Raw genomic sequence first — 21,156 nt, 5'->3', positions numbered from 1 at the left:
ATGTAAATGTCTTTGTAGAAAATGCTACCAAGGGCGGCCTTGTGGTTACTTTAATTCCATTGCCAATACTTTTATATGGTTTCCTGTATTCTAAAGGGAAGGCTATATGCACTTGTCTTCTTTTTAAACTTTTCCTCTTATGAATCAGTAGCAGTGTGAATAAATGTCAGAAGTTCTTATTAAGTGGTTAAAGTTGATACCTCTGTCTCAGCGTTCTTGATTTAGGTAATGATGATTAAGCAGACTTGGTTGTAGAAAATACCAGAGTTATAAAGAAATTGCTTTTTATTTCTAAGAACACACAGTAATAATCATATTTATAAATACTCTGCCAAACTCACTTGATGTTAACATTTTAGAGGTAAGGAGGTCGTCACATCAGCAGAGTCCCACTCCTTCTCTGAAATGGGCTTTGTCAATAGCACTTAGAAAATAATGGAATTGTGTACTCTGGTCGAGAAACATCGCAACTGGAAGAACACTATGAAGGTAAATTTGTCTCTCATCTAAATAAACTCTCTAGTTGGGCTAAACAAAGACACTTTTGTTGTTGTTTGGTAAGGAAGGCGGTTTAAGATTCTAACATTTCAGACAATGCTGAATATTTTTATCAGATGAAGAAGTAATCAGCATAAATATGATTTACATTGATTTAGGGAAAATGTTAAGCTGAAGTCATGAGTGTTTAATGGAACCACAGGATTTCATTCCATGCTAATGAAATTTGGCTACAGCAACCATGAGAATGTATGTTCTGGGGACTGAAAAGCTAAGGTCTGGTCCCGCCTAGAGGACCTGGCCAGTGGTCATTAGAAACAGGAGCAGTGCTCCCCTTTCCTAGGTAAGTTGACAGAGCTAGAAGCACAGCACACAGTGCAATTACGCTCCATGTAAAGGCTTCACGTATGTCTCTCTTTATGTTGATCACCAACCTGGCATTTGGGGCCCAGGTGGCAAATTAGCTGTTACAGGCCTACCACCCTGACTCCTTAGAGAATGTTTGTCTATAGAGGGAGTGAACTCTTCTAATTTATTTTCCACTGGGCTGGTGTGGGCTTTCTGTTGTTGCAGGGAGCTGGGACCACTCTTCATCGCAGTGTGCGGATCTGCGTTGCAGCGGCTTCTCTTATTACAGAGCACAGGCTCTCGGGTGCGCCAGCTGCATTGGTTGTGGCCCCTCGGCTCAGAAGTTGCAGCTCCTGGGCCGTGGCTCTAGAGCACAGGCTCATCAGTTGTGGTGCAGAGGCTTAGTTGCTTCACAGCATGTGCTCCTGGAGCCTCCCAGGCGGTGCTAGTGGAAAAGAATCCACCGGCCAATGCAGAAGATGCCAGATGTCCAGTCCTTGGGTTGGGCAGATCCCCTGGAGAAGGAAATGGCAACCCATTCCAATATTCTTGCCTGGAGAATCCCATGGACGGAGGAGCCTGGCGGGCTACAGTTCATGGGGTCGCAAAGAGTCAGACACAACTGAGCGTCTGAGCACTGTTGCTCTTTGAAGGGATTGAACTGTGTTTGGTGGCTTAAGGTGTGGGCCAGAGAAGCAGGAAGGCCTGTGCGAGAAGAGAATCCACAGAGCAAGTGGCCCTCCCTCAGAGAATCTGTTTTTTCTTTATATATATATATATATATGTTTGTTTGTTTGTTTGTTTATGCCGGGTCTTGGTTGCCATACTCGAATCTTCAGTCTCCATTGCGATGTGGAGGATCTTTAATTGCAGCATGTGAACTCTTAGTTGTGGCCTGTGCAGTCTAGTTCCCTGACCAGGGATTGAACCCAAGCCCCCTGCATTGGGAGCATGGCGTTTTAGCCACTGGACAACCAGGGAACTCCCATTAGAATCTGTTATTTCTTGAAGACTCTTGTATCTGAGCCTCGCCGGCTTGTTTTCTGGACAGCTGAAGCATTGTCCTTCTTGGGAAGAGCCCCCAGATCGTCAGGCTGGCCCTTTCACGTCATGGTGGCTGGCTAACTCACTAACTCACTGTCTTCGACACCTTCCTTCAGTGGCAAAGCCCCAGAGCCCCCGGGGTCACCATTACTGCCCTGGTCCCCGTGGGGAATCTGAGCCAGTGTGGCTGATCAGATCCATGCTTTCCACGTGACACATGTGGAACATGGGTTCTGACTTAGACAGAAGCAGCACAGGTCATGTGCCTGCTACCATAGTGGAGGCATTTCCTCAGAGCAACACCCTCTCCCCTCTGGGGTCTAGAAACGTGAGGTATGGGAGAAGTGGGGGCAGATGGAGGCAGACTGGAAGCTGTGGAAGCAGAAAGCTCTGGATGAAAACCCTAGTTGTCCCAGTTATGAGGTATATGATTTGGAGCCACATCCTAAACTCTTTAAGCCTCGGTTTTCTCATTTGTAAAATGGATTGGTGCCTGACAGAGTTTTCATGAGAACTGAAGGAGACCGTTAATATAAAGACCTCGTCTGTCTCCTGGCGCATGGTGGGTATTCAGGGAGTGGCCGTCCCAGGGAGCAGAGCACAGGACATCCGGGTCACACGGCTGAGCCGCTGCACAATGATGTTATAAAGATGCTGGAGATGCAGGAAAGCTGCCAAATCACGGCAGCCAAGTGGCTGCTTCTGTATCTGCACGCTAAGCTATCTAGGATGGCGTGTGGGAAGCACAGATGCTACGTGGGAGAGGTGAATCCTGGGCAAAGGCTGGGGGTACGATCCATGCCTTGTCCACTGGGGCTAGGATTGCGCAGTGCAAGCATGGAATAGCAGAGGAGGCTAAAGGCAGACACAGGTGGCTGGAGACTCCTGGCAGAATCTCAGTTATATGTCAGAGCAGCAGCCAAGACCATGAATGACAGCCGCATAGGGAAACCTCATCTCACCAATCGCTTCAACCTTATTCCTTATCCTATCTTTTAGATTAAAAATAGTTGTTGATTGTTTTAAGGTTCCCCTTCTTTGAAAATGTCTGATTCATTTTCTAGTTAATCTAAAATCAAGTCAACGGGAAAAAATGGGGGCAGAAAATTACACAAATAGCCCATCAATATCTAAGAATGCCTTGGAAGATAAAGGCTGGCTACTTAGACATTCCTTTTGAAAACTATGTGTAATGGTTATATTATAGCAAGTATATTTGTGGTTTGGTTTGGTAAGGTTCGAAGTTCCCATTTCTGTGCTTTTACCAGCTATAGTGACTGGTACCAAGAAGGACACTCTTGCAAATCAGCTTTAGGACACACACATGATGTCATTTCACATGTGAAGTAACAGGTCAGGAAAGGTTATTTGCTCATGGTCACAGGTTGAGAGAGTGGTGGAGTCTTGTTGTATATTTTGGCTGCCTGGTGTACTTTCATAAGAGAATTCTCTGCCAACCCATCGCTCCTGACTTCCTAGGCCACAGGGGGTCAGATGCCCATATAAACTTACAACTAGCACCACCTGGGAAGCCCTGTTTTTACCAAATAAATAAAAATAAACTGAAAAATAAAATACAGTTTAAAAATAAGATGGATCTGTTTCCAGTGGGTTTGCTATCCTTCTGTAAAGCAGGCTGTCCTTTCCTTGAGGTCAGCTTCGGCGTGGAGAGGGGCCATTCTGAAGGCGATGGGTGGAACTCCCCCTGGTCGTGGCCACAGTCTTCCCAGTAGTCCAAATCAGAGGGGGTCTCAGAGCACAACGGGCAGCCACGCCACCGTCGCTTGGCCTCGACAAGTAGAGCAGAAGCCTAAACGATGCCGTATCGCCTGCCGAGAGCAGCTGTGCGCTTCTCCTGTGCCCTGACATCTTGTTACTGACCCAAGAGTGAGTTCTGGAAGAAGAGTCTGATAACATCCAGAAAGATAATGACCTTTTGCTGCCTGACACTACCAAACCGCCGTCAGACGAGACCAGTTCCAACCAGAGATTAAAATACGAACCAGCTTCTCCCAACGTCATGCCCCAGAACGTCCAAGTCTCAGTTGAAAATCAGTCATCAGACCAAGAATAAGGAAGACCTTGAAGATAGTTGATAGATACCAACACTGAGATGACAGAGATGTTAGAATTATTTGATGATTTTAAAGCAGCCATCATAAAATGCAGCAAAGAAATCAAAGTTGTAAAGAAGAGCAAATGAAAATTGTGAACTGAATATATATATACAACAGTCATATATATATATAATAGTCATACCTAGATATACAGCTAAGAACTAGGTGTTCAGGAAAATTGAAAGTGATGGAAAAGCAGATGGAGGGGATCATTATCTAGCTAGTATCTTCTATGTGACAAAACCAGTAATGCTAAATGCTTTATTATGATATAATATAAATATTTACATGTTTATTGCTTAATCCTTACAAAACCCTGAGAGAGACGGATAATATTCCCTTTCTACAGATGCAGAAACTGAGGGTTGGCAAAATGAAATGACCTGTCCAGGTTGTTTCGACTAACATGGCAAGTATTTGAGGATGGCTTTACAGAAGCAGCAAGACTTGAAGTACAAAACCTGGAAGAGAGCCGGTCACACTGTGCTGTGCCAGTGAGGGAGCATGGGAATGTGGTCCAGTTCCCGAGAGTGAAGAGCATCTGGTGGAAGCAGGATAAGTTTCCTTGTTGCAAGTAGAAAATGCAGATTGTGCATGGATAGTGCATGATGAAACTATCATAGTTATGGGACTCAATATACTGAGTACTGCTAAAGGATTCAAGTTCACAGTCGGTCATTTTCCCTTAACCTGAGAAGCAGGTGGGTGATTCCAGGCTTTGGGGAAGAAGAATGATCAGGGAAAAAAAAAAAAAGAGTACTCAGGACTTCCCTGGTGGCTCAGTGGTAAAGAATCAGCCTGTCAGTGCAGGAGACATGGGTTCAGTCCCCAATCCAAAATATCCCACATGACGCAGAGCAACTAAGCCCTTGTGCTTCAACTACTGAGCCCACGCGCCCTAGAGCCCGTGTTCCACAGCAAGAGAAGCAACGAGAAGCCCGCGCACTGCAACTAGAGAGCAGTCCCTGCTTGCTACAACTAGAGAAAAGCCCCTGCAGCAACGGAGACCCAGCACAGCCAAAAGTAAAAGTGTTTTAAAAGATACTCAAGGAAGGTAACTTTGGGCAGCAAGAATCTATGTGTGTTACTTGCTCAGTCTTGTCTCATTCTTTGCGACCCCATGGACTCTAGCCAGCCAGGCTCCTCTGTCCATGGGATTCCCCAGGCAAGAATATGGGAGTGGGTTGCCATTCCTTTCTCCATGGGATCTTCCCAACTCAGGGATTGAACCTGGGTCTCCTGCATTGCAGGTAGATTCTTTACCATTTGAGCCACTAGCCCTGCAAAAATCTAGAGAACATAATGAAAGTCTGAATTAAAGGGGCTACCGAGGAGAGTGCAGGGAGTTCTCATGCCAGATTCCAGGATAAAAATGAACAGAGCAGAGAAAGCCTGGATGGCTTTCCATGAGTGATGAAGACAGAAGACAAAAATGAATCGACCTTGCCTTTGATGAGACATGTTTGAAGCGTGTCTGGGGGACGTACGCTGACACCCCGTTTTATTTAACATTTTCAACAACCATCTGGAGCAGGTGGCTCACTGAAATGAGGCAACACATTCTGATATTGTTTCACAGACACACACACCTGCGCACACCCATCAGGATGAAGGTTTCGCACATCTCACAGAGGGGACTCGTAAGAGAAGGTGTCTCTGTGCCTGTTCCCTTTTGTCTCTGTCTAGCTGCCATCACCTCCCAGGTGGAGTCCAGCAATGCCTTGGATGAAAGGCCAATGTGTTGATGTTTAGACCCTCTTCTTTAAGGAGAGTGCTCTTTAAAACGGTTTTAAGTGAGAAATATTGAGCATCAGAGAATAAAGAGCAGTCCAACTGGATAGAAGTGGCAAGTGCATCCAGGTACCCACGCCTGATTTCACATCCTGTCAGGTCAGCCCCTGACTTTATGTGTAAATGGACAGGTTTGCGTTGAAACTTCCCGAATAGGAGTTCCTTAGAAGCCTTTAGAGGCCTTGATGATGGCATTTTGGGGATAAACAGTTGACAAGTTCCTGCTTTCCTGCCTTTTGCAGCTTACACTGTGGCCGTCACATAATCACCTCACTCCATCCTCTCATCCACATTCTAGAACAGACGCAGGCCTTGGAGATAATCCCCTGCTGGCCATCCTTGTTCTTACACTGTGGCCTTCACATAATTACCTCATTCCATCCTCTCATCCACATCCTAGAATAGACAGACTCAGGCCTTGGAGATAATCCCCTGCTGGCCATCCTTGTTCTTTTGTTCTTTTTAAATGTATTTTTTTTTCCCGAAGATTTCTTGATGTGGGCCAAAGTCTTTATTTAATTTGTTGCAATATTGCTTCTGTTTTGTATTTAGTTTTTTAGAGCATGAGGCATGTGGTATCTTAGCTTCCCAACCACAGATCGAACCTGCACCCCCTGCATTGGAAGGTGAGGTCTTAACCACTAGACCACCTGGGAATGTCCTGGGCCATCATTGTTTAAAACAGCTCTGGGAGTCAGGAAACCCTACATTCCTGCTGAAGTAAGGTGATAAAGAGGCACCCATCCATCATACCAGCTGCTTCTGGTATGACCAGGCCCCATCCATTTCCCTTGACCGATGGCACAGGAGAACTTAAGCAGTTACAAGACTTGGGATCGCTGGTTACAAATACTTTCTTTTTTCCCCATCCCGGACACTTGGCTTGTACTGAGGATTTTTGCTGGAGGTTTGGCTTTCCTGGTGACTCAGTGGTTTCAGAATCCACCTGCCAATGCAGGAGACGCAGGTTTGATCCCTGGGTTGGGAAGATCCCCTGGGAAATCCCATGGACAGAGGAGCCTGGCGGGCTACAGTCCATGGGGTCACAAAAGAGTCGGACATGACTTATCGACTAAAACAACAACAACAGAAGCCCCTCACAGAGAAGCTGAAGGAGTGGAGGATGGTTTTAAGGCAGGTCCTGGTGATTTGCCTTCTAAACTGCACTAGGGAAGTGGGCTGGGTGGTGGCCTGCAGTGAGATCTCCAGCCTGCTATTCAAATTCTCCCCCACATACCCTACCACTGGATGCTCATTTAGTTTTATTCTTTCAGGACTGATGTTCTGTCTTTCCATTAAGCCTATCAGCTACACCTGTTGTCATTCATTCACTAAGTCATGTCTGACTCTTTGGAACCCCAAGGACTGCAGTACATCAGGCTTCCCTGTTCTTCACTATCTCTTGGAGCTTCCTCAAACTCATGTCGATGGAGTTGATGATGCCATCCAACCATATCATCCTCTGTCATCCTTTCTCCTCCTACCCTCAATCCCAGCATCAGGGTCTTTTCAAATGAGTCAGTTCTTCACATCAGGTGGCCAAAGTATTGGAGCTTCAGCTTCAGCATCAGTCCTTCTAATGAATATTCAGGGTTGATTTCCTTTAGGATTGACTGGTTTGATCTCCTTGCTGTCCAAGGGACTCTCAAGAGTCTTCTCCAACACCACAGTTCAAAAGCACCTTCTTTATGGTTCAACTCTTACATCTGTACATGACTACTGGAAAATCCATAGCTTAACTATATGGACCTTTGTCGGTAAAGTGCTGCTGCTGCTAAGTCGCTTCAGTCGTGTCCGACTCTGTGCGACCCCACAGATGGCAGCCCACGAGGCTCCCCCGTCCCTGGGATTCTCCAGGAGTGGATTGCCATTTCCTTCTCCAATGCATGAAAGTGAAAAGTGAAAGTAAAGTCGCTGAGTCTTGTCCGACTCTTAGCGACCCCATGGACTGCGGCCCACCAGGCTCCTCCGTCCATGGGATTTTCCAGGCAAGAGTGCTGGAGTGGGGTGCCATTGCCTTCTCCATCGGTAAAGTGATGTCTCTGCTTTTAATACAATGTCTAGATTTGTCTTAGCTTTCTTTCCAAGGAGAAAGCATCTTTTAATTTCATGGCTACAGACACTGTCCACATTGATTTCTGGAGCCCAAGAAAATAAAATCTGTCACTCTTTCCCCTTTTTCCCCTTATATTTGCCATGAAGTGATGGGGCTGGATGCCATGATCTTAATTTTTTGAATGTTGTTTTAAGCCAGCTTTTTTCAATATCCTCTTTCACCTTCATCAAGAGGCTCTTGAGTTCTACACCTGTCAACTCTTTGTATAATTATAAAATTGTCCTCAGATAACTAAAGTAAGAAGGTAGAAGTGAAGCTGAAGATCCCCAGTGGATGGAAAGTTGAATTAAATTTTTTGTTTCAGTTACCTATTGCTGTGTAATATACATCTCTAAAACTTAAGTGTCATGAAATAAAAGTTGTTTATTCTTTGAAATTCTCTGGATAGGCAACCTGGGTTCTAGCATAATTCTTGAGCTAGCCTTCAGTACCATAACTGCAATCCAAGTTTAATAGGACTGAGGGGTCTGAGATGGCCTCGCTCACGTGTCTAGCTGTGGGTCTGGCTCTTCCCTCATGTGACCGCTCATCCTCTGACAAGCTGGGCCAGGCCTCTGCACGGCAAGGGGTCTCAGGGTCCCAGTGGAGTGAGAGTAGAAGTTGAAAGCCTTCTTGAAACCCATGCTCTGAAACTCACACAGCGTCACTTTCTCCACATTCTATTGGTCAAAGCAAGTCACAAGGCAGCCCAGATTTAAGGGCTCTATTCTCAAGGAGGAAAAGGCTCTATCATGGAGCCCAAGCAAGAAATGGGCTAATTAATGGACATTTCAAGTTGGGATAAGGGACTTTACACAAACAGAGAACAGTTTGAGGTCATCTGGTGCTGGGAACAGCGACGGGGATATGGGAAGAGGCAGGCAAACCTGCAGAGAGTCTCAGGAAGAGCTGGGGTGCTACTGTAAGTGCGCTGGGTACCTTGAAACTTGGGCATCTGTTCTATGATAATACCAACACCATAGAAAATAAAGTTTGTTTAGAAGACTATGAAGCTTAGTCACTGCCCGTCCTAGGCCATTCTGCTCTCCCAGCTGGAATGAGAAAAATGCAAGGAGAGTCAGAGAGAGAGAAAAAACTAACCTACTGCAACCAGGCAGGGGTGGAAAGCAAAAATCAACATTATAAACCCCACCCCCAATACACATATTCACATATCCACATACTGTCCCTCCATTATGGAGTGCTTCCTCTTTCTTTAAAGTAGATATTTCCAATCCTCCTCACCCGATACTTCAATGCATCTTCCGTTCTTTCTTTTTTTTTTTTTTTTTAACGTTTATTTTGTTGCAGTTGAACTCTTAGTTGTGGTTTATGGGATCTAGTTGGCCACTGGACCACTGAGGAAGTCCCAGATTTTATGTTCTTATTTTTAGACCAATACTTCCCCTGCTTTTGGCCTGTCCTTTTAAAAAATTTCTGCAAGAATTTATAACTTGTTCATATTCTCTTATATTTAAGGGCACTTCTCCATTGATGTTTTTCCGAAAACTGGTGAATACTCTTTACAAAGAGATGAATGGACTCGAGGTACTCTGTCCAGCACCATTGGCTCACTGGCAGGACAGAGTGGGGGAAAAGAGGTTACAATATGTATCATTTTATACTTATAGAAGTATTGGAGAAGGCAATGGCACCCCACTCCAGTACTCTTGCCTGGAAAATACCATGGATGGAGGAGCCTGGTGGGCTGCAGTCCATGGGGTTGCTAAGAGTTGGAGACGACTGAGCGATTTCACTTTCACTTTTCACTTTCATGCATTGGAGAAGGAATGGCAACCCACTCCAGTGTTCTTGCCTGGAGAATCCCAGGGATGGGGGAGCCTGATGGGCTGCCGTCTATGGGGTCGCACAGAGTCAGACACGACTGAAGCGACTTAGCAGCAGCAGCAGCAGTAATAAGAAAATGCTGCTGTTACTGTTGTTTAGTTGCTAAATTGTGTCTGACTCTTTTGTGACCCCATGGATTATAGCCTGCCAGCCTCCTCTGTTCATGGGATTCCCCAGACAAGAATATTGGAGTGGGTTGCCATATCCTTCTCCAGGGTATCTTCCCAAACCAGGGATGGAACCAATGTCTCCTGCATCTTGGGCTGATTTACCACTGAGCCATCAGGAAAGCCCAAGAAAATGCTGTAACTGTGTACTAATCAATGCTATATTAGCTACTGCTTACGTTATATGAAGAATTGTATTTGTAAAAAGTGTCTAAAACCACACTGTAGCGCCACAATGTTGGAGCCTGTCTCTGCAGTATGCACCTCTACTCTAGAGCACAGAATGTCCCCGACACAGCTGGGGACTACAGTACACACTTTGTAAGTGGAAGAATGATCATTATCATTACCATCCCTCCCAGAGGTAGGAGGCTACCTGGGATCAGAGTCAAACAGGAATGCTGCTTCATCCTTCCATCTGGACCCTTGTCATTTTGGGTTTGTGTTGCAGTCTGTGACAAATGGAGAAAGAAAGGAGGAGGGCTATTTTGCGTTCGTGCTCAGGCGCTAAGTCATATCTGATTCTATGTGACTCAATGGACTGTAGCTTGCCAGGCTCCTCTGTCCATGGGATTTTTCAGGCAAGAATACTGGAGTGGGTTGCCATTTCCTCCTCAAGGGGATCTTCCCAACCTAGAGATCAAACCTGTGTCTCCTGTGTCTCTTGCATTGAGAACCCACTAAGCCATCGGGGAAGCGTCAGTACGGGTTCTTTGAAATACATCAACAAGCTAAATGACACACCCACCTGCACCATGACACTTCTGAGGCCAACCATCAAAGACCAAAAAGTGGGTGGGAGACCAATTCCTAGAAATCCCTACCCCCTTCCCCTGTAATAGTTGGAATAACCCTTCCACTCATTAGCCTATGAAATTACCTAGTCCGTAAAAACTAACCACACCCTATTTCCCAGTCCTCTAGCCTTCTGAGATGGCCCACACTCTGTGGAGTGCATTTCTCTCTAAATAAATCCACTTCTTGGCTTCCTTAGTGGTGCTAGTATTAAGAATTCGCCTGTAATGCAGGAAATACAGGTTCCATCCCTGGGTCTGGAAGATCCCCTAGAGAAGGAAATGGCAACCTACTCCAGTATTCTTGCTTGGAGAATCCCATGGACAGAGAAGCCTGGTGGGCTATAGTCCATGGGGTTGCAAAGAATTGGACATGACTAAGCATACACATACCCACACCTATCCAAAAAAGAAAGAAAGAAAAGAAATCTGCCTCTTATAATTTCTACCTCTGGATCCTTATTCTGTGATCGGCAACAGACAAACCAAACCCATATTCTCTTCCATGCAATACTCATTTGAATAATTGAATAATTGAATTTTCCCTTGTAGAATTGTAGAATATACTACAGAATTGGTTGAGTTTCATAATGCTAACCAAAAGGAAAATTTGTCTCCAGTAATGATACTACAATGTGTGGAAGCTTTAGGGACTTGCACACCATCTCATGGTTTTGAACTGTGTGGGTAGATACAGAGTTGACAGATTAGTCAGGGATTTGTCAAGAGTATTAATTACAAACTTTGAAATCTTGGTCAGTGAAAGTTCATCATAGTGCACCTTGTGAATGTGATCAAAGTCTTTTCAGTACTGATTTGATGATGCTTAACCACAGTGTGTAAAGAATGAAGGTTTTCATTAGAAAATACTGATGTAATAGAGCAAATTTTAAGGGAAGATGGATTGTTAGACTATTAAAATTGATGTTCTTTCCCCACCTACTCCCCATCCCCCCTTGGGGAGCCCACTCTCATTGTCTCTGAACACCTAAAGTGGCATTTTGAACTGTTGCAAAGAACTGTTGTCTTAACAGCATTAGTGTAACTCAGCGATGACCGCCACCATGAGGGCAAAGGTGGGGTTGGTGTAAGTGATGTTTTAAAAACCATAAAAATAAACCATAAAAACCTGGGGGCTAACTGTAATTTAGTGAGCGAAAGAAATTTATGGCTGGCTGAAAACTTGAAAAATGGAGGAGTAAATTGTGTAGCTAGTAAGTGGGAAAGGAAAGTAGTTCTTCTGCCCTGCCCTTGTCAAGGTTTAGGAAAACAATCTATTATGTTTAAGAGCTTTTTTTTTTTTTTTCCTGGCACCTAAACCATGGGAAATGAAATAAAAATACACTCAGTGCAGCTCCTTCAAAATCACTGGCCTGCATTTCCCTTTCTCTTCTGCAGGAAAAGCTTATCTGTGCCTTCCAACTTTTGTCAGGACACAAGGGTGTCAGTGGGGTTCCTTTGTGTTATATTTCCTGCGCAGGTATATTTCCTGCACAGCAGCGGGGGTGGGAGGTGCACAAAGGTACCAGTGCATGGCCTTGGTCCCCCAGCCCCCCTGTGCAGATGTTTCAGGAACTGTGGTGTCTGCCAGCCAGGGGTGGGAAGTGCTGGTCATTGTGGAATAGCGGGAAGTCTCCACTGGTTCACCTTTTTCTGATGCTTTTGCTCTTCAGTTGCCTCTGTGTGCCAGAGGGTGGCACCCCAGTCACTCCAGAGGTAGAGTGGAGGGAAAGGGAAAGAAACGGAGGAGAGATGGGGGAAGGGGAGTGGAGGCTGGAAAGGGGGATTTTCCAGGTGTTGGTCTCCGCCGCGCCCCCCCCCCCCCCCGCTAATTTGGAGCCCACACCCACGCCTTCGCGGAATAAGCTTGTTTCTGCCAGACTAAGTGTCAAGAGCTAGGAATTCCTAAGATGAAGAAGGCTTGTGACGGTGACCAACAGCCTCTTACCCTCATGGGTCCCAGGAAATCGGAAGGGAAACTAGTGTCAGCGACCGCTGGTGTGCCGGTGCTTGCGGGTGGGCGTGAAGCGGCTGGCACCAAAGCGCTATGCGGAGTGAGCCAACATCTGACCCGTTCGCCTGTGTTGTCTTTTGCAGTTGCTCCATTTGTGCAACTCAGTGAAGGATGATGCCCTAAGGGTGATCTCTGCCTTTAACATCTCACACGCCTCCCTCCACGCACCGATCGCTGGATTCGCCAACCCGAACGCCGCCTGGGTTTTGTACCCAGCACCACAGCATTCCCTGGCCGGGGAAAGAGCGCGGTCTCCGCGGCCCAAGCTGGGAGCCAAGTTGTAAGCGGGTGGGGCGGCCAGGGTGGTGGCCCGCCCGCAGCTGCCAGAATGCTTCTCAGACGCCTGGAGCTGGGGCCCGAGGCCGGCTGGCACGCGCTGCTCCGCGGCCCCCAGGGATTTCGGTCATGGAATGGGGTTCCCGCTGAGGCTGGCCAGGCCACTTGGCTGTTGGGAGGCGGCAGCCCCATTTCCGATCCGGAACGCGGCCTTTTATCCTCCCCAAGTAACCCCGACTCGCCGGGCCGTGCCCTCTGCCGCCTAGGGCACTACACCGAGTGGGCTTTCCTTTGGGCGCGCTCCAGAGCCGGTTGCCATCCAAAGTCTCCCGCTGCTAGTGGTGATTCAGGTTCCCAGTGATTTGGGAAGACTGTGGTGCTGGATGAAAAATAAACGTCTAAAAATGAAACACCCGTAGGCAAAGGTTCAATTCAGCAAGTGACGCTTTCCCAGCCCCCAACCCCGGGGTGGGGGTTGGGGGGGGACCTGCGAGGAAACACACGAGCAAGGAGAGGGGAGTGTGAACCTAGAGTCTTGCTCTGGGCAAAGCATGAACCCGGGCGTGTCCCTCCAGGCTGGCAGCTTCCGGACCGACCGCCAGACGAAGCTAGGAAACATTTTTACCAAATTAAAGTGTAATGTGTTCTTGAGAAGAGCACAGACAGAGATACAGTTTCGTAATGAAATTAAGCGTCCGGAAGGTTCCCGCAGCTTGCAGAGCACGGGGAGGTGAGCGAGGCGATCCACTGCAGTTAAGTTGGTTTCGGGACTTGGAGAGACACGCCTGTGGTTCCAGCGAGGGCCATAGATGTCGCCCGACTTCACTCTTGCTTTCAGTCTATGCCCTCCGTTTTCCCTCTCCACATCTCGCGGAGGCAGAAGGGCACGCCGCTCTGCTTCTGTCCACAAGAGCAACATCTAGGACGGGAGCCAAGACCTCGCACCTACCCGCCCTCCCCTAGGCTGCGGCTCTGCGGGAGAGGGCGTGAAGGGTACGCCGTCACCCGACGCCAGGCGCTTGGTCGAAGCTCCTCAGCACAGTCTGGGTTGCGCGAACTGCCACCTCCAAGCTGACCGCCTGCTTGTGGCCCAAATAAGAGCATGTAGCCGGCTGCTTTCTCCGACTCCTTTTTTTTTTTTTTTTTTTTTTAAGTGTTCACAGGGTCACCAGAGCAGACGACGCGGGGGCGGCGGAGCTGCACAGAAGCAAAAAACAACCATCAGGGGTTCTTCTGTGTGGTTCTTTTCCGGTCCCTGTCTTCATCGTCCAACCCCACGGAGAGCGCGGAGCACTCGGGCGCGCGGCGGGTTTGGGGCTCCTCGAGGGCACGGAAGGTTGGTCTCTTTTCCCCCCCGAGTGCCGCGATAGGAGGTTAAGGCGCAGAGTTTGCCTGCGGCCGCCACCTGTAGCCACTGATGGCAGTTCCAAGCTGCAGACACCCGCGCGCGTCCTTTCCCTCCTGCAGCGAAATCCCGGGGTGGAGCCCGGCGCGCGTCCTCCAGCCCCTCGGCCTCCTTCACCTCGCTCAGGACTCGCGGGAGGTTGCGCTGAGAAAACAAACCTTGGGCTCTGCTGTTAATGTTCCGCATTTGCTTATAAAACATAAAAACTGACCAAGGTGGCCAGACGGCGGGATCATTCCTCGCTGATTTGCTTCTCTGCACCGAGGCACTCTTCTGGGGTTCGGGTTAGGGAGGCCTCTAAATTGAGTCTGTAATCCGTCTAGCCTCATTTCTCCCGCGGCAGGATGTTCCATCTCCTAACCGATTTGCCCTCCACTACTCCGGCTGCGGGAGTCTCAAAACTAGGGGAGCCCAGGGAAGGGCAGAGGTAGGGAAGCAGGATGCGTATTGAAAGGGCCGTAGGCGTGCGGACCACGGCGTTCACAGACTTTGGTCTTCCGGGGAAGGAGTGGAGTGGGGCTTCGGGGAAGGAGTGGAGTGGGGCTTCGGACTCTAAGGATAAGCGGACGGGGACCCGCAGGGAGGAGGGGTGGAGGTATATTGCGCTCTCCCTGCTGCTCTCTACGAACCCTCCGAGGCCCTCGGCGCTGCCTTCTCTGACCTTAACACGCCAGGGGACCATTCCTGGACGGTTCTCTGAGAGCCCAACAATTCTCGAGGACCCAACCAAGTGGAGGCACCATCCTATCTCCCATCTGGAGGCCACGATTCTTCCCAGTCCTTTTTTCTTAAAAGGATTTGAAAAGATTTATTCATTTCCCTATTTCACCTGCTCAGCGTTCACTCCCAGTCTCGCAGCGGGGCTGCGGAAAAACGCATCCGGGGATCGCCCTGGGTCCTTTTCTCATCTCCCCATTACAGGCTTTACCTCTTACCAGGGGAGATTTGGCGCGGGAGAAAAGCTGGATGCAGCTTGGGGTGGCTTTAGAGAGGCCGCCTAAGAGTACCGCCTTAGGCGAGAGAGAGGAAGATGAGCAGTCGGCAGATGGGGGTCCAGCGCGGAGCCCCCTCATCTGGAAGGGAGAACTAAAGGGACACCCCTCTCACCCTTAGACCTGCGCGTTCCCGAGGACCCACCCAGTCTCGGCGCCTGCCCCAGGACGGCTCAGAAGGGAAACTCCCGAGGCAGAGCCAAGGCTCAGGGGCGCCTCTTGAGGCTTTCCGCGGGCGGCAGAGGCCGGTGCTGGCTCAATGTGTGCCCGGAGCGCCCCCTCTGTTCCACTCGCACGCCTTGGCCACCAGTGAATTGCGGGGGTTGTGGGGAGGAGAGAGTGCACTTTGGGATGGGGGATGGGGGTGCGCAGAGCAGTCCGTAGCCCAAGTCTCTCGGGTAAACACGCCCGGCAGGGGCAGGGCCGGCGGCGCGCGCAGCGGGGAAGTTGGCGGGGACGCCCCCTCCTTTACCTGTCCGAGCCTGCACGCGCGGGCGGCCTCGGCGTCGCGGAGGCGGGGCTTGCCAGCCCGCGCGCCGGGCGGGACTTAGCGGGGGCGGAGCCCACGGTGATTGGGCCCGGACCTGGGGCCGCCAGCCTGAGCTGGGCAGCAGAGGCGCGCAGGTTTCACTTCGCTCCGCGCAGCCGCCAGGTCTCGGTCTTGCAGGAGCGCTCTGTCCTACTTCGCCGTCGCCGCCGCTGTCCTCGGATTCTCGCAACCGCCCTGCGCGCCCTGCCCTCTGCGGCCAGCACCGTTTCAGACTGCTTGGGTTCGCCTCGCTCTCGCCGCCGCCGCCGCAGCCGCAGCCGGTGCCACCGCCTCGGTGCCGTTCCCGTGGCCCTCGTCCCCCCAATGTCTGACCCTAATTCACGAACTGAGAAACGCAAGGTAAATACTTTCGAGTCCCGGGGAGCAAGCCGGGTACGGATGGAAGATTGGCGCGGGACCCAGCTCGGCGCCACCTCCAGCCCGCTTCCCGCGCACGTGCGGTTAGAGGCGCGCGTCCTCGTCCCGCGTGTTGTCCGGTGGGAGGCGGTCACCGGTGCGGGTCAAGTTCGTGCCGCAGGCAGGGGAGGGGTCGTCCGCACTGAGGCTGCGAGCACTTAACGGCTCGGGCGGGGATGCGGCGCACCGGGATGGTGAAGCCTCTCCTGGCCGACTGGGGGAGGCAGCGCGTGCGCCACGCGCTGGCTGGGGACCTGGGGGCAGCCGCGCCGGACCAGGCTGAGCGCCCGCCCGTAAAATCTCGCCCGCCCGCCAGGTCCGACGGGCCCTGAGTAGCGGCCGCGAGATGCCATCCGGTCTCGCATCTCGGCTTTTTTGCGGGGCGCAGGTCCGTTGTGAAGGATTTATGGAACAGCGACGGTGATTAAACTGACGGGACTCGGCTTTTCTTTTTACTCATTCAGGCCGAAGTTTTGGGCTGCTGCTGCGTTCGTTCTCTCTCTGGGACGTGTCTGGGGACACTGCCCCGTCTGCGGGCGCTCTGCGGACGATGCCAGACCCAAGATCCACAAACAGCAAAAGACAAGAGGGCCTCCTCCGACCGCCGGGGGCACGCGGTGGACGAGCCAGTGGCTGTAGAACCGGCCCGGTCCGTGGGTCCCGACCCTCTTAGCGATTCGGGTGTGCTCAAGCGCCGCTCGATCCATTCGCAGTGCTGGCTGGCTGGCTGGCTGTACCGTGCCCTCGGGGGCCTGTTACTCGGGGTTGGCGCAGGTAGTGGAATGCCCGCTGGACCCCGGCGATGCCCCCATCGGCGGTGGTCGCGGTTGTGCGCGTCGGTGGCCATTTGGTGCGTGTCCCTTGGCGCATGGGGAGAAAGAGGGAGGAAGTCGGGGGAGGATGGGGGCTTCGGCTGGGGAGAGGGTGGCCTTTAGGGTGCCCACCCCAGCGGGCCTGGACTGGGGTCGGCGGCCGGGGCTGGAGTCTGGGGCCGGCCCTGCGGGTCCTGTTTTGTCTCCAGGTGACCGGCTCTTGGGGGCGGCGGGAGCAGCAGAGGCGGGCGCGGCGCCAGGACTGACGGAGGGGCGGGGCAGGGTTGGCTGGGCAGCCCCGGGCCCAGAAGCCCCGGAAACCTCCGCCGCCGCTCCCGCGGCAGTCAGGGCCCGAGCCGCGTTCGGAGGCGAGTTTGTCAACAATCGCCTCGCCTTCGGCGGCCTATTGGGCAGGCGCCGCCCCCGCCGCCGCCACCGATTGGCTGCGGCTCCGAGCGACCGCGCGAGGGCCAATTGGGAGCGCGGGCACCCGGCGCCGGCGGCGCGGGGAGGTCGGCGGTGCCGGCGGCGGCGGGCGCAGTGCGCGAGGGGAGGAGCGGGAGGAGGCGGAGGATGTTCCCGGCTGCTGCGGCCGGGGCAGCGCGGGCCACAGGCGAGGCGCGCGGAGCCCTCGGCTGCCCGGCGGAGCGCGGCGGCGGCGGGCGGACGGCGATTTGCAGGCTCTGCGCTGCCCGGGGAGCTCAGAGCGCGAGTCTCGGGCTTTGTTTCCCGCGCCGCCTTCGTGTGGACTGTCGGGGGGTTCCAGGTCGGCGAAAGGCGCGGGCTGGGCGCCGCGGGGCCCGGGCTCGGACGCGACTCGGAAGGGAAGGGGCGGACATAAATTTCGGCCTGATTGCCTTAGGAAGGGAGGGTTTTGGAGGTGCGGGAGCCGCGCGCCCTGATGCCGCTCAGCGTGCGGAGTTACTTGTGGATTTGGCTGGGGTCGCCAGGAGCCGGCTTGGGGGACCTTGCTCCCATTCGGAGGTGTGCACTCAACAGCGCGGGTGTACCTCGGAGAAGTTCTGTCGGGTTCGGTGTGGCGAGCTGCCCGCGCCCCCGCCCGCCCCTCACCGCGGGAGGAGGGGCGCGCGGACCAGGAGCGGGAGGGACTGCGGGCGGGCGCAGAGCCGGGGCCGAGCCGAGCCGCGCTGAGTTACAAACTCTATTGTGACGCACTTACTACGACTGACGGCCCTTGCCAAACCTTCCCCAGACTTGCTGTCCTCAGCACTTTCGGCAGAACAATGGGGCCGGAGTGGGGAACGCGGCCAGCCGCCTGCAATCGCTGCATCTGCGCCCGCTCCTGGGCTCCAGTGTTGTATCTGATCCGGGGAAATCAGAGCCCGCGGGGAGTTTCTGACTTATTCTAGTGGGCCCTGGGCAAAGAACACTTGTCAATAGATCTCAAACAAGCAGCCTCTTCTAAAACGTGTGTATGTGTGTGTTACAGCACCGGTTCCAGGAGTAATTGACATTGTTGCTGTTTTGTTTGGTGGCAGGAAGTTTAGTCTCTCTCCCCACTTCACCCCCCCAAAAAATAATACCTTTATTTTTAAGGTTATTTCTATTATTTTGGAAGATCTTATGGAGAACTTCTCTATTAGTAATGACTTTAACAATGTTGAAGTATTGGGTGTTAATTCTAAGAATTTGTCATGAAGAGGTGAAAGCTTGCCCATTTAGGTATTCGTTGTAGTTGTTCCTTTGCTTAAGATAACCCTAGTTTTAATTTTCCTTGCAGAAAAAAAGACCAAATGGCAAAGCAACCTTCCGATGTAAGTTCTGAGTGTGACAGAGAAGGTGGACAATTGCAGCCTGCCGAGAGGCCTCCTCAGCTCAGACCGGGGGCCCCCACCTCTTTACAGACAGAGCGGCAAGGTAATCCTGAAGGAGAAGGGGACCGCTGCCCCCAAGGCAGCCCACAGGGCCCGCTGGCCCCACCGGCCAGCCCTGGCCCTTTCGCTACCAGATCCCCGCTCTTCATCTTCGTGAGAAGATCCTCCTTGCTGTCTCGATCCTCCAGTGGGTATTTCTCTTTTGACACAGACAGGAGCCCGGCACCCATGAGTTGTGACAAATCCACACAGACCCCAAGCCCTCCTTGCCAGGCCTTCAACCATTATCTCAGTGCAATGGGTAAGCAATACCGGGGAGGCGACTGTGCATGCGTGGGTGCTTAAGTATCAGTGTGGAGCATTTAGAGCAGCCCCCTGTTTAGACTCCTTTTACTGATTTGTTCGTGTTCTGTTGGGAATGGAGCACATGTCAAGTAAAACATCCAACCAACATTTTAAAAAGCGTGTTGCTCAGTTTCGTGGCAGCAGTGAGTTGTCCATGCAACAGCCTGTTGGGCAGTATGTATCATACCCCACGGTGCCTTCGTAAAGTGTCTTAACTGCTGCATGCTGTCCTCACCGTTAAGATGTACTCATTAATGACATTCCGTTTGAAAGGGACTCCACAATCAGTTATGGCAGATAGCGTGATAACCTAACCAGAACTGGAGAAAGAGATGAGAGAAGTTAATCATTTAAAAAATGATATTTTTATAAAGATGAACTAGTTCATATCTGCCTTCCCACCATAGAACCATGAAAATAGTTTGTTTTCTACTTAGATTTCTCTTTAGACTTCTTTTGTTTTCTAGGAGTTAGGGGTTTGGACATAGTACTAACAGGATTAGATTGTGGAATTTTATTTCAGGGGTTAAAGGCAGTTCTAGAGTCTGAAGGAGGAGTGGCAGGCATGATGCCCAGAAAAGTCGGGCAGTCCCTTTGGTAAGGGCCCTGACAGAGGGAAGGAGCACGCGCCAGCTTGAAGAGCATTTGCCCTTGTCCATATGGGTGTCCCCAGGTGTAGCTGTGAGGCTGTGTGGCCTCTAGCTGGTAGGTTTTCCTATGTGAAGGGGCTTCCCTGGTGGCTCAGATGGTCAAGAATCTGCCTGCAGTGCAGGAGATCCAGGTTTGATACCTGGGTGAGGAAGATCCCGTGCAGTTTTTCCTCCAGGCCAGATAGTCTGAGAATGCAGAGCTTGATGTCTGTAATCTGATTATTAAACAGTGTAACTCATTTAGAATTTTGAAAGCACAGTACAAGCCACATAAAAACATCTGTGGGCTTGATTTGACCAGTTCAGCTTCCAGCGTGTGACTGAGTATATGCAGTTCTAGCCACCCTAATCAGCGGGTTGGTTCAAATCACTGTTCTTCAGTAGTGGAAAAGGTTCTTATCTTGATTAGGATTCACCAGAATCTCACTTATCATTTATCCAGATTAGCTCTCCTGTATTGAGATATAAGTAAGTTGGCAGCATTAAGGATTAAGAAATCCAGCATAGGTTCTGTTTAAAACATAGGTGACACCATGTCAAAAGCTAATTAAAATGAAATCAGGGTAGACATGTGACTGCTGGACCGCAGTGACAAATCCTAGTTTTGCAAATACCACAGAGGTCTGTCTATAAAATCTTCAGTAGGATAAGCCGTGCAGGTCTGGCCCCATGTTGCAAAATTAGAAAGAACCCAGAAGTTGGACACACCTGGGAAGTGACAGACACATGACAGAAACACTGGCAGCTGTACATGTTGGCTGCTCATCTCCTGCCAAATGCTGAGAGTTGCTTTATTAGGACCCCTTCCTTTTGAAAGGAACTGGAAGTTTTACTATTACTGTAGTTATTGCTATTCCTGAGTTCATTTCAGCCTTAGAAGGTCTTGGTGTTTGCATCTGTTTTTCTGCCCTTGAAAATGCTCTTGACTGTAGGAGCATTTATAGGTACACACTGAATTACTAAATGAGTGAATGGGGTTTTACAGTACATGTTTAAACGAAAATGTGAAAAGTGTTAGTTGCTCAGTCGTGTCTGACTCTTGGTGACCCCATGGACTGTAGCCCTGCCAGGCTCCTCTTTCTATGGAGTTCTCCAGGCAAGAATACTGGAGTGAGAGCCTTTCCCTTCTCTAGGGGATCTTCCCGACCCAGGATAGAACCCAGGTTTCCTGCATTGTAG

The 21,156-nt window shown here is 50.7% G+C and overlaps 2 protein-coding genes across 4 annotated transcripts in view; both read left to right on the top strand.

Annotated features, from left to right (window-relative positions):
- ACOXL (acyl-CoA oxidase like) overlaps positions 1-19,023 on the top strand; it is a 341,825-nt gene extending 322,802 nt beyond the window's left edge. For 2 of the 3 annotated variants that reach the window (XM_070798174.1, XM_070798171.1), the window contains exon 19: positions 12,800-14,328. In XM_070798174.1, coding sequence (XP_070654275.1) covers positions 12,800-13,000 — 201 coding nt within the window. In that variant the 3' untranslated portion in view covers positions 13,001-14,328. Of the gene's footprint in view, positions 1-12,799; positions 14,329-18,888 lie in introns of those variants that run through there. The other variant, XM_070798172.1, reaches the window with a different exon arrangement.
- BCL2L11 (BCL2 like 11) overlaps positions 15,950-21,156 on the top strand; it is a 49,285-nt gene continuing 44,078 nt past the window's right edge. The window contains exons 1-4 of the mRNA XM_070798175.1: positions 15,950-16,278; positions 16,800-16,984; positions 18,889-19,025; positions 19,194-19,283. Coding sequence (XP_070654276.1) covers positions 16,243-16,278; positions 16,800-16,984; positions 18,889-19,025; positions 19,194-19,283 — 448 coding nt within the window. The 5' untranslated portion in view covers positions 15,950-16,242. The remainder of the gene's footprint in view (positions 16,279-16,799; positions 16,985-18,888; positions 19,026-19,193; positions 19,284-21,156) is intronic.

Source organism: Bos indicus, chromosome 11, assembly GCF_029378745.1.
Source record: "Bos indicus isolate NIAB-ARS_2022 breed Sahiwal x Tharparkar chromosome 11, NIAB-ARS_B.indTharparkar_mat_pri_1.0, whole genome shotgun sequence".
Classification (NCBI taxonomy): domain Eukaryota; kingdom Metazoa; phylum Chordata; class Mammalia; order Artiodactyla; family Bovidae; genus Bos; species Bos indicus.
This window is presented reverse-complemented; position numbering and strand designations above follow the sequence as displayed.